Source organism: Miniopterus natalensis, chromosome 1, assembly GCF_054644295.1.
Source record: "Miniopterus natalensis isolate mMinNat1 chromosome 1, mMinNat1.hap1, whole genome shotgun sequence".
Lineage (NCBI taxonomy): Eukaryota > Metazoa > Chordata > Mammalia > Chiroptera > Miniopteridae > Miniopterus > Miniopterus natalensis.
The window spans coordinates 90,957,862-90,970,848 of record NC_142081.1 but is presented as its reverse complement, the minus strand read 5'-3'; the positions used below and the strand labels follow the sequence as shown (position 1 = coordinate 90,970,848).

Sequence of the window (12,987 nt, the reverse complement as noted above, 5' to 3'; positions counted from 1 at the left end):
CAATTTTCAAACTTTTTCATCTCGTGGCACACATAAACCAATTGAAAATTCTACAACACACCAAAAAATATATTTTCTGTCAATCAGACAAAAAATAGGTATAATTTTGATTCATTAACTCCGGATGACTATTGTTGTGTTGGCTGTTGTCTTTTTTTTTTTTATTTATCTTTATTGTTGAAAGCACTACAGGTGTCCCATTTTCCCCCCGCAATTGACCCCCTCCACCTTGCTCCCACACCCTCCCCAGGCCTTCACCTCGTCATTGTTCGTGTCCATGGGTTATGCATATATGCATATAACTTCTTTGGTTAATCTCTTCCCACCCTCCACCCCCTTCCTTCTTCCCTCTGAAATATGATCGTCTGTTGCATGCGTCAGTGTCTCTGGATCTACTTAGTTTGTCAGATTCTTTTGTTCATTAGCTGCTTTTTAAAGAGGACCCTTCAACATTTCATGCAGTACTGGTCTGGTGAGATGAACTCCTGTAGCTTTCCTTTGTCTGAGAAGCTCTTTATCTGAAGTTCAGTTCTAAATGATAGCCTTGCTGGGAGAGTAATCTTGGGTGTATGTTCTTGTTTTTCATCTGAATATATCTATCCACTCCCTTCTGGCCTGCAAGATTTCTGTTGAGAAATCAGCTGACAGTCATATGGGTGCTCCCTTGTAGGTAACTAACTGCTTTTCTCTTTCTGCTCTTAAGATTCTCTCTTTATCTTTAACCTTTGGCATTTTAATTATGATGTGTCTTGCTGTGGGTCTCTTTGGGTTCCTCTTGTTTGGGACTCTCTGTGCTTGCTGGACTTGTAAGTCTGTTTCTTTCCCCAGGTAGGGGAAGTTTTCTGTCATTTTTTCAAAAAGGTTTTCAATTTCTTGCTCTCTTTCTTCTTCTGGCACCCCAATAATTCAAATGTTGGGCCTCTTTAACTTGTCCCACAGACTCCTTAGACTACCTTCTTATTTCTGGATTCTTTTCTTTTTGTTCTGGTTGAGTGTTTTTTGTTCCTCATGTTCCAAATTGCTGATTTAATTCTCAGCATCCTCTACTCTGCTCTTGATTCCCTGTAAATTATTCTCCATTTCAGTTCGTGTAGCGTTCATTTCTGATAGGTATTTTATTAGGTCATCGATGGTCTCACTTGTTTTTGTAATAGTCTTGCTAATATCTTTGAGCATCCTTATAACCAAAATGCTGAACTCTATATCTAGTAGCTTGCTTGGTTCTATTTCATTTAGTTCCTTTTCTAGAGATTTCTTTTCTTTGTGACATATTTCTTTGCCTGCACATTTTGGCTGCTTCCAGGTGTTTGTTTCTATGTATTAGGTAGAGTTGCTGTGTCCTGGAATTTGTAGAGTGGCTTTGTGTAATAGGTGTCCTGTAGGGCCCAGTGGCTCAGCCTCCCCAGTCACCTGAGCTGAGCCTTCTAGGTGCTTCCCTGTGTGGGCTGTGTGCTCTGACCTATTGTAGTTGAGCCTTGGTTCCTGTTGGTGTCACTGGGAGGAATTCACCCACAGGCCAATCAGCTGTGAGAACCAGCTGCAACTACAGCCAAAGAGCTGCTGTGCTGGAGACACCCCTATGGAGCAGGATTTACTTGAGTGGAGCTTTGGTGTTCACCAAGTGCGCCCCTTGAGTGTATCACTCGTGGATGTGGTAGGGTTATAATCCAGCGTGGTGGAGTCTGACTACCAGGTGCACTGTCTTTGGGGCCTCCCAGGAGGTGCAGAGTCAGCCTCTGCCAGTGCCTTGTCCAGGGCCACCCAGCATGAGCTACACAGCAAACCGTAGTTGGTTGCTACTTGTGCTGGGCTTGGCATTGTCCAGGAGAGGCCAAGCTATGGACTAATGCAGACTGCCACTAGTGCCAGGCCTGGGGCCACTTATCAAGCAGCATGGGACACGCTGCTGCTTGTTTGAGAGATTTTAGGAAAGTCCTAAGCATGAGGCTAGAGAGGCCACTTGCATAGAAAAGCCACTGGAAATTGCTTGGATGAACTTGCAAGTAGGTAGGGGCGGGGTCTCTGGGAATCACCAGGGCAGGGTGAAAGGTGTGTTTCAGATGCTAGAGAGTCAAATATGGTGCCTGCCTGCCAGCTGTGTGGGGGAAGGACTCAACAAAGGAGCAATGGCCTCTGCCAGCTCTTCTGTCTGGGAGAAAGCTGCCCCTCCACCTCTCGCCCCAATTTCAGGCAAGTTAGTTCCTCCCCAAGTGTCCCAGTTTCCTTTCAAGCTGCTTTCCAGCACTGGAGCTTAGAGGGAACCCGTCTGAGTGAGTCTGTGTGCGGGCCCTTTAAGAGCAAAGCCTGGGACTCCCACAGCCTCCACGTCCCACAGTGACAGTCCCCACTGGTTTTTACAGCCCAAAGTTGTAGGGACTTCTCTTCCTGGCCCTGGTGCCCTGGGCTCGGAGCCCTCACTCCTCCAGGAACCCTCCACCACCAAGATATCCCTCCTGGGGTTAAACTGCGGCGCTGGGTGTGGGTCCACGGCCGAGTCTCCGGGATTCAGCCCCAATCCGCCCACATGTCCCCCTCTCCTACCAATCTCGATGCTTCTTCAGTTCCTTGGTTGTAGGGCTTCTGTTCGGCTAGATTTCAGGAGGTTCTTAGTGATGGCTGTTCAGTATTTAAGTTGTAATTTTGATGTGGTTGTGGGAGGCAGCGGACCTACGCTGCCATCTTGTTTCTTTTCGTTGTCATTTTTTAATTTGACAGTCTAATCGAAAAGCGGTCCGTGCCCCTGACTTAATAGTCAGCTATTGCATGTTTTAAAAATTCTCATGGCAAACTAGTGTGCTTGCTGCAGCACTCCTATTGAAAATCTCTGATTGACAGTATCAGATGTGACAGTTACTGAATGAGAGAAAGATGAAAATTCCTTTGGATTTCTGATTAGGACATTGGATAGAATTATTCTGAGAAAACAGTTTGATCAAAGAGATACAAATAGAGAACTTGGAGACTGTTACACTTCCTGGATATAAATAAGTTTCATTTGTGGCAGAGCAAGAAATTGCAGGAATTCCACTTCAGTTGCTGAGAGATATGTTGTGAAAAGATGAACTCAAAAGAGATAACACTTAATTGAATAATATACAGACACTTTGATGTCTGTTATTCATGTAATCAAAAATTACTAATTGCATTTGGTTTTTGTGTCTTCCCTCTTTTGTTACGGAACTCAAGAGGTTTCCCAGTTGGGGTTCTGTATTCAAGAATGAGATGTGGTTGTTACAAGGTAGTTTGATTTATTTGCAGCAAGTAAAGGAGAATGGGATTCATATCCAAAACTCTGCCTCCTGGAAGGGAGGCTCAGTCATTGCTTATATACACTATTTGGTCAATTTCATGTTGATTTCTTCTTTGCAGTTGACTACATTCATCCTGTTTACAGCTGGTTTGCAAAATACTATGCTACATTCTAACATTTAGCAAGGATAACATTTAGTAATAAAATTTAGAACTCCTCGGACCTTGAGACCCTTGTCTTATCTAACAATCTCCCTGAGATTTTTCACTCTTTCTTGAGGGAACAAGGATGAGAGTCATACTTCTGTAACTGCTTCCTGCTGAACATGGACAAATTCTCTGGCTTCCTGATTATGAAAGTCATGGGGTCCCCTAGTGCGTAATAGTCATCACTTCTTTTGAAGAGCAGCTTGAAGGTCAGACAGGTTCACAGGAGTACTGTGGATCTGTATCCTTGTTCTCACTGGGTGGTAGAGCTGGCTTCAGTTGAGAGTGATTTCCAGCAAGAATGAGTTGTTAATAACACAAAATGAGGATCTGTCCATATAGGGTTCAGTTGATCTTGCAGGGATCCTGATTTCCAGGTTTTTAAATATATGGATCATATGGGTGTAGCTTAGTATCTGCTGGTGTGTATAAAATCAGGTTTCCATATTTATTTTAAGTTTTCAGTTACTTTTCCTAATTGGATATTATGTTTAAGGGCCTGTTTTATAAATGGGTCTGGGCAGCCTAAAATTTGAGAGGAGCCCAATAAGAGCCTATCATACATAACTTCAAAAGTACTTAATTTAAGCATTCCTTGAGGTTCTGCCCTGATCTGGTTTAGGGCAGTTGGTAACAATTTAAGCCAGATCTCATGGGTTTCTTGGCACAGTTTGACTAGGGTCTTTTTGAGCATTTGATTGCATTGTTCTGTTTTTCTTAAGGACTGTGGTCTCCATGAAGAATGTAAGGCCCATCTATCTGATTTGGAGAGCCCATGCTACTCTCTTTATTTCAGCCACTATGAAAGGCCCATTGTCACTCTGAAAGTTCCTGGGGAGGCCAAATGTAGATATTATTTCCTTAAGCAGACTTTTTTACAGTGTCATTGCTCCTTTCACCTCATCATGAGAACACTTCTACCCATCCAGTAAAGGTGTTTACTAACACTAATAAGTATCTGAATCTTCCAAGACCAAGAGGCATTACTGTAAAGTCCACCTGCCAGTTCTTTCCAGGCAACATTCCCCAGGCCTGGACTGCCTGGCTTAAAGATTGTACCAGAGGTCTAGTATGTGCATTAGTCTTTGTGCATTGTATATAGCTAGCCATAACATTATTAATGATTTTTCTCATGTCTGGGGTCACTATTACCCAAACTAACCATTTATGTATTGCTTCCTTCCCATATGTGGAATCACTTCTTTTACTATTTTCCAAGCTTGCCCTTGAGGAACAAGTTCTTTTAGTGTTCATTTCTCAGCTACCCCTTAGATGTAGGAGTCTCCCTAAAGCCCAATTCCTGGCCAATTTTTAGATAATTTTTGGTATACACAGGAGTGTAGTGATTTAAAGTCAAGCTGGGAAGGTGAGCCAGCTGCTTTACTGTTTTGCTTAGAGCTGCTCTTTCTGAGCCTCCTTTCTGATGGCCCCTGCAGTGTACCACTGCAATTTTTTTAGCTTTTGTAATGGTAATAATCTTAGGATCAGGGGTTTGTATTTTATCTCCTTCCAGCCATCAGCAATTCCAGTTCCTTCCAGGTAGCCCCATGGGCATGGAGTAGAGTATACATATTTGTCAGTGTTTTGTTTTCTCCCAATTCCAGGGCTCTGGTCAATGCAGTAAGTTTAGCTTTTTGAGCAGAAGTCCCAGGGGGAAGAGCCCCTACTTCAGTGGTGTTGAACAAGAATACTGTTACTGGAGAGCCAGTTGAATGGAAGGGAGCTCAGCTCTCCCCTTCTCAGCTCTTGTCACATTCATGAGAAAGAATTCAGACAAGTGACAGCAGTGTTGAAGCAAAACAAGCGAATTTGTTAAGACTACACTTGGCATAAAGCACAAGTGGGCAACTTGGTTAGTCTGAGTGTTCTGCCTAGTTGGGGTTCAAGGGTTTTATACTTTCCCCCCTATAGATTTCAAGATTCCCCTTTTACATGGTTGTGCCTTTTCCCAGAATTTACGAGAACATCTGGTGATTTTATCTTCACAAGTCCCAAGACTGCTGACTTCTTTGTTCAGTGGGTGACATAAACTCCCCTTTTTCCCCCCCTTTCCCTTCTCCTGACCTAGCAGCTATCTTTCCTACTTAACAATACCACTGCATACCCTACCCTTCTAACTCCTCTTGTTATAATGCTACTCTCATCCATAAACCACATTTCTTCTGAGTTAGCTAATGGCTCACTTTTAAGGTCATTCCTACTAGAATACACTGTTCAGTAATTTTAACACAGTTAAGATCTGGGGCTTCAAATGAGGTTGGCAATAAGTAGCAGGACTGAAGGTATGACAGCTTTTTATAGTGATGCCAGGATTATCAAACAACATAACCTGGTATTGAATCTTTCTTCCTCCTGTTAACCAGTTATTTCCCTTGGTTTCAAGGGAAACCATGACTACCTGATATGAGGTTTATATAGTTAGCTGCTTTTTCATTGTTAACTTTTCTGCTTTTAACATTAACATTCACAGTGCAGCCACTGCCCTCAGGCAGTGCAGCCACCCTTGTGCCACTGTGTCAAGTTGCTTAGAAAAATAGGCAATCACCCATCTTAGAGGCCCCAGCATTTGAATTAAAACCCCTACGGCAATTTCTCAAGTCTCAGGCACTTGCAATTTAAAAGGCTTTTCCAAATCTGGCAAACCCAAGGCCTGAGCTTCCTGTAGCTTTCAAAAGCATTTTGGCATGCTTTGCCCCACTCCAAGGGGGTATTCTCTTCTTTCAACTTATCATATAGGGGCTTGGCTATAAGACCAAAATTAGGGATCCAGAGCCTACAGAATCCTATCATTTTAAGAAAGCCTCTCAGTTGCCTCTAGTTCCATGGTGGAGCTAGACTGACTATTACTGCCTTTCGCTCTGCCAATAGGCTTCTCCGTCTTTGGGAAATAAGAAAATCCAGCTACTTGACTTCTGGTTTGGCTATCTGAGCCTTTTTCTGGCATACTTTGTATCCCTTTTTTGCTGGATGGTTTAAGTTCGGAATAGTGTTCCTGTCTGAAGTTTCTTTATCAGAGATGTGGCAATTAGAATGTCATCTACATATTGTAGAATAGTCCCATTTTCAGTCTCCCCAAAGAGGGCTGGGGAGTTTTTGAAACCTTGTGGTAACACAGTTCATCAACACTGGGACCTTTGATGGGTGTCAGGATCTTACCATTCAAATGCAAAAAAATCTTCTGGGAGTCATGATCCAAGGGAGTGCAGAAGAAAGCATCCTTTATTTCTAGAACTGTGTAGTATTTGCTGGACCCTGAGGGATTGGCCAACAGAATAGAGGGGTTAGGTATAGTAGGTAGGGTGTATATTACTTCATTCACAGTCCATAAGTCTTGTACAAATCTATATTCTCCTGTGTCCAGTTTCTTAAAGGGAAGGATGGGAGTGTTGCAGGGTTACTAACAAGGCTGAATGAGTCCCTGTTCTAGAACTGCTTTTAGGATAGGGCAATTCCTGTTTTTGCCTCAGGTTTCAAGGGGTATGGTTTAACCCTGGGCCAATGGTCTGCTGTTTGAGTACTACTTTAACAGATAGGGCAGTCTTTGCTCTTTTACTTCTCTTTGTGCCCAAACAGCCAGATTAACCTGGTCAGGAATCTGGGGGTATAGGTTGCTGGTCTTTCGGGATCCAATGGCGAAGGGCCACGAAATCTATTCCTTTATCATTTGGAATCAGTGCTTCATCTTTTTCTTGGTTTAAATATATGGTAGCCCCCAATTTACTTAGTGGGTCCCTCCCTTAGAGGGGAACTGAACACTCACATACATAGAGAAAAGAGTGTAACAGCTGTTTTGACCCTAGTTTGTGTGTCAGAGGCTAAAAGAATTTCTTTGTGTCTGGGTTTCTGGATACCCCTTTAATACTGCATTCCTTCTTGGAGAGGTTGCCTTCCCAGGTAGTAAGAACAGAGTGAGTGGCTCCAGTATCTAAGAGAAGTGCATTTTTTTGCCAACTATATTCAAAGTAAACTGGGGTTCCTCATGGGAGATTGAAATGTTATGCTTTGTAGTCAAAAGGGGAGCCCCATCAGTCTTCATCTGGGGTAACTGCAAAGAATTAGGAACTTCCCTTTTTTCTCTAAGGACAATTAGGGCATTCTTCCTTCCAGTGACCCTTTTGTTTGCAATATATACATTGATTAGACTCCAGCTTTGCTGGACACCTTTGGTTGGTCCCATGGGGGGGGTGGGGGGGTTACTCACACCAGGTAATCTTCTGCCTCTTGTCCCCCAATTACCCAAAGCTTAGAGAGCAACAGCCAGAAAAGCAGCTTGCTTTTTCATCTTTCCTTCTTCCTTTTTTTCTGTCACATCCCTGTTAAACACCCTAAAGGCTGCTGCTTTCAGTTAGAGGTGGGAGTGGTAGATCTCAATGCCATCTTTTGTAACTTCTATGGGTATTGCAGCACTCTGGAATATGAAGTGGGTATTCAGATAGCTTCACCCCCTTGCGTCCTTGGGGCCTACTGTGGTGTAATGTCCTAAGCATTTTTTCAAATTTTCTAAGAAAACGGAAGGGTTTTCATAAGCCTCTTGTTGGATGTTTCTAACTTTGTCCCAATTTGCAAGGCAGCAACCAGTGTCCTTCATACCCTTCAGCAATAGGTTCCTATAATATTTTCAAGGTGAACCCAGTTTATTCAGTCATTGGGGTCCCACTGAGGATTAGTAGTGAGAATTACACCTGCTGGCCACCAGATCTGATCATTATTAGCCTGAGTAGTATGTTGTTTATCAGCCTCTTAGCTTTTAACAGTACAGTAGTTTTTTCCTCAGTAGTGAGAAAGGTGGTTAGGAGGGATTGAATATCTCCCCAAGTGGAATTAAAGACCATTAATATACCGCTAATCAAGCTAATAAACCTCTCTGGATCAGCTCAAAGTCCTTTAATATTTCCCTTCCAATATACGGAGCTGATGTCAAGAAAGGAACATGTACAGTGACCATCCGTTCCCTCTTTCCCATCTGGAACCTGTCTGATGGGACACAATTTAGCCTCTGGGTGGAAACTAGTACCTTGACAAATAGTGGACTCAGTTATCCAGGGATACAGGGTAGGAGTATTAATTTCCTGTTCTGGAGAAGTTTTTGAAGGTGTTCCTAACAGATTAGGAGGATCAAAAGAATCAGGAGGCTGATAGCTGGGAGGGGGAGCCTAGAAGAAACAGGCCTCCCTAGGAGGGAGGCAGGGTACCCCAGTTTGGGGACACCTGGGGGCAAGAAATCAAGGAGGTGAGATCTTCTGAGAGACTGGCAATGTCTTGGCTGATGACTCAGTTTCCAATCCTTGGGTCTTTTTAAATATATTTTCCATTTTTCCTAAGAGGCATTTCCAACCTTTCAAAGAATCTGGAACTGACTAGCCCACCAGTAACAGTATAACTGACTCCTAGCTTGCCAGGAAGTCCAGCAATAGAGTCCCAGGGTGACTACCAGGAAAATACCAGCACATTTACATACTGGACAAACAAGGCAAATGCAAATATACACACAAAGAACAAAGTCCAACTCCTGCATGACAGACAACCAGACCAGAGATTATCACCAAGGATGTCTTAGATTGTCCCGCAGGCGTTCCTCAACCCTCCAGAGTTAGGCCTAAGTTGGGCCCTGAATTGGGCGTCCTGGAGATAGTTCCTGCCCAACCAACCAGAAACCAAGTGTGCATCAGAACGAAAACTACATTTCTGACAACCCATATCCAAAAGGGGAATAGAAACACTAATTAAAGCATCTACAGGGGCTCTCCTACCTGCCTCCCTTCTAAAGTGCTGAGCAAAACAGGTTCAAGTGGTTACTCCACTTGGCTGTCGAGACAGGCCAGGCAGCTTTTCCAATGGTCAGCATTAAGAGGGAGTCTCCTGCAGAATAGACCTCCTCATACAGTGGAGAGACAGGCAAGTAAGCCCTGGATGAGCTGCTGCTGCCCACTGCTTTGCCAAGTAGCCATACTAGACTGGGAGGGAGGCCTTTTAAGATAGTCCCATCTGGAATCACCAAACTTGTTACCAAACTCAAGGGGTTTGCCGCTTAGGGAGCTCTTTAAAAAGATGATATGTGATTGTCTCAAGGTAGTTGTATTTACTTGAAGCAAGTAAAGTAGATGGGTTTCGTATCCAAAGCTCTGTCTCCTGGAAAAGAGATTCAGTCATTGCTTATATTTACTATTTGATCAGTTATACCTGATTTCTCCTTTGCAGTTGGTTACATTTATCCAGTTGAGATCCTGTTGAGCTCATCCTGTTTACAGCTGGTTTGCAAAATACTGTGCTACATTTTCACATTTAGTAAGAATAACATTTAGTAATAACATTTATAACTGCCCAGATCTTGAGACCCCTTTCTTATCTAACACTTTCTCTACCATCTGCCCTCCTCTCCCACTCTAATCCTTTGGACATACTAGTTTTAAAAGACCCAGCCAGTTATTTTGTAGAATACCCAGCATTCTGGATTTGTCAAATTACTCACTTGTGATATATTTTGTTTGTTTTCTGATTACCTCTAGTTTCTGTGAAGTGGAAATTAGGTCTAAAAGTTTAATTATATTTAGATTAAATATTGTTGGCAAGAATACTAAGGTGATTATCTGTTCATAATAATTACAACAGAGGACGTGTAATGTTAGATTGTTTCACATTAGCAACACTAAAAGTTGCTCATTTGGTTAAGGTGGTGACCAACAGATAGTTCCATTGTAAAGATACATTCCTCTTTTCATTTAGCAGTAATCTGAGGGGTAATACTTAGGTCCCAGTCTTTTCAGCTGTTAGCTGACCAATAAGAGCATGCTGCTGAAAAAGTGGGAAGAGGTCCATGTACCCCTGATCCTGATAATTTATTGAAAAAATTAGCAAGAAAAAGATGTAATACAAAGCTCATTAGTTTACCTCTTTTTAAGGGTTGCAAACTGTACTTAATAATAAGTGACACTTTGACCCCTTATTTGCACTGTCTCCTCATACTGTTTTGGCTCTAGTGCTGATGAAAGACTTATGTGACAGAAGACTTGCTCTGTTTCCAAACCCATGGCAGCATATTACAACGTCAGGGACATGCTGGCTGATGGCTTCATTTAATCATTGAGGTTCTTGATGCATTGTGTTTTTTTATGTTTTGTTTTTAAATATATCTTTATTGATTTCCGAGAGAGGAAGGGGGGGGAGAGAGAGAGAGAGAAAGAAAGAAACATCAATGATGAGAGAGTCATTGATAGGCTGCTTCCTGCACACCTCCTACTGGGGATTAAGCCGGAAACCCAGGCATGTGCCCTGACTGGGACCGCAATCTCCTGAATCATAGGTCAATACTTACCCGCTGAGCCACGGGGCCAGGCTGATGCATTGTTTTATACTCATTTCTGGTATATGATTAAGTAGTCATTGCACAAATGATATAATGCAGTGTATGTGATGTTTTGCTTCTCGCCACATTTTCCAAACTTAAATGTTGAGATGAAAGCCCTTAAAGTATTCTTTATACTAATTGTTAGTACACACCTAGTGATAATTTCTTACATAAACTCTTTGTGTGAATCAAATATTCTAATTAATATATTAAACCCCCATTCATGAAAAGTCAAAGATTAGGAATTTTTTTCCTTGAGCTATTTCTATCCAAATAATTTTGAAGAATATTTCTGAATATCATTTTCGGAAATAAGTCAAGGTATAATGAAAGTTAGAATAGGCATGTGTGTGGTGATAATAAATTGGAGAATAGAATTCTATTCTTTAAAATCTTTACATAATGAATAAAGCACAAAATCTTGATCAGAATTATTAATTACCATTAATATGGGGAATGCAGCCTCTGGGATTATGTTTACATGAAATACAGCTTCCTTTAGTTAAAATGTAGAGTTCTAAAACCAAATTTCATGCTTGGTCAGTTTATAATCTATTGATAGTCAAATAATGCAGGGTGTGTGCTTGTGAGAGAGAGAGGATACAATCACTATACCACAACTTTATGATTTAGGAAGCATTTCTTTTATTAACTTTTTTTTAACATGTTACACAATGTGTACATGTTGGTCATACAGTTTGTTACAAGTTTTTCAGTGTGCCCTTTCCCTGGGATATCGCAGAACTACAGTATGCCTAAACCTGCTGTATGTTTTATAGCTCTTGGGGGTAAGGCAGAGTCTAGCACACTGTTATTTTATTAGCTGTTTAAATAAAATTAAGATCTGTCTGCCTCTCCTCCCATTCTTGTTTTCCCCTAGAAAATTGCTGGGAAGAAAGATGTTATTTTAAAAATTTTGGCAGAAATTACAGTTTAATCGGAACTGTAGGATAAGCATTTCCTGTATGCTTATAGACCTCCTTGTAGGCTTTACCCTACCTGGGATAGAGAAGATGGAGACAGCACATGAAGCAGTTGCCAAAAGCACACCAACATTCTCTCCCTTTTGTCTGCTTCTTTTCCTATCCTAACCTCCTTGTGTTTTTTTCTGCCTAAGTTTTAGTTAGCCTTCCATTGACTATTTAATTTTTTTTAAATATGTTTTTATTGAATTTTAGAGAGGCAGGAAGGGAGAGGGAAAAATAGATAGAAACATCAGTGAGAGAGAAACATCATCAATTGGCTGCTCCCTGTACTACTCCAACTGAGGATCGAGCCCGTAACCCGGACATGTGCCCTGACTGGGAATCAAACCAGTGACCTCTTGGTTCATGGGTTGACACTCAACCGCTGAGCCACACTGGCTGGGCCCATTGACTAAAGACATTGTTTAAACTATGTTGGTAAAGTTATGATAGCTTAACCATGATTTATACTCAAAACTAAGAGCCATACTCCCAGTCCCTCAAACAAAATCATTACATTGCTAGCAGGAATGGCTTTACAACAATTAATAAGCCCTTATTTCAGAAGAAAATATCTAAAATAAATAGTTATTCAAGTAATTTCAAAATGTTTCTTTGAATGATAACTTTGTCACAATTTTGTTTTAATTGTAGGTGAAGTTAAAATGAACTATTTGGGCAAACCATATGTAGCCATGGTTACAACATACCAAATGGCAGTTCTTCTGGCCTTCAACAACAGTGAAACTGTCAGCTATAAAGAGCTTCAAGACAGCACTCAGATGAATGAAAAGGAACTGACAAAAACAATCAAATCATTACTTGATGTGAAAATGATTAACCATGATTCAGAAAAGGTATGGGAATTTAAAGGTCAAGGAATTGAAGCATTATAAACATTAAACCTTTTTCATGGGATGTTCACAGTATTGAAAGTAGGTTATAATTGTTAATGCCCTTGGTACTCTGGAAAGCACTTGAATCAGCTACTGCCGGTTCCTTACAGCTGTGAACTTGAGTCACAGAGAAGGCTGTGTAAGTTGGTGCCTGTGTGCTCATTTTAGTTTGATTTCCTATACTATGACAGTTTACTGAAAAATTGGAAAGAGTTGCCATCGAGAGTATTTTGGTCAATTGAAGTTGAAAACTGTAACTTATCATAAAACTTTCCAGGTTTGCCCCCCCCCCCCATGTGTTTTAGTTAATGTTTAACTGCATGGT

At 41.5% G+C, this 12,987-nt stretch overlaps 1 protein-coding gene across 2 annotated transcripts in view; it reads left to right on the top strand.

Annotated features, from left to right (window-relative positions):
* The window catches only part of CUL2 (cullin 2), a 115,646-nt gene that overhangs the window by 96,946 nt on the left and 5,713 nt on the right, over positions 1 to 12,987 (top strand). For both annotated transcript variants that reach the window (XM_016197155.2, XM_016197154.2), the window contains exon 18: positions 12,421 to 12,623. In XM_016197155.2, coding sequence (XP_016052641.1) covers positions 12,421 to 12,623 — 203 coding nt within the window. The remainder of the gene's footprint in view (positions 1 to 12,420; positions 12,624 to 12,987) is intronic.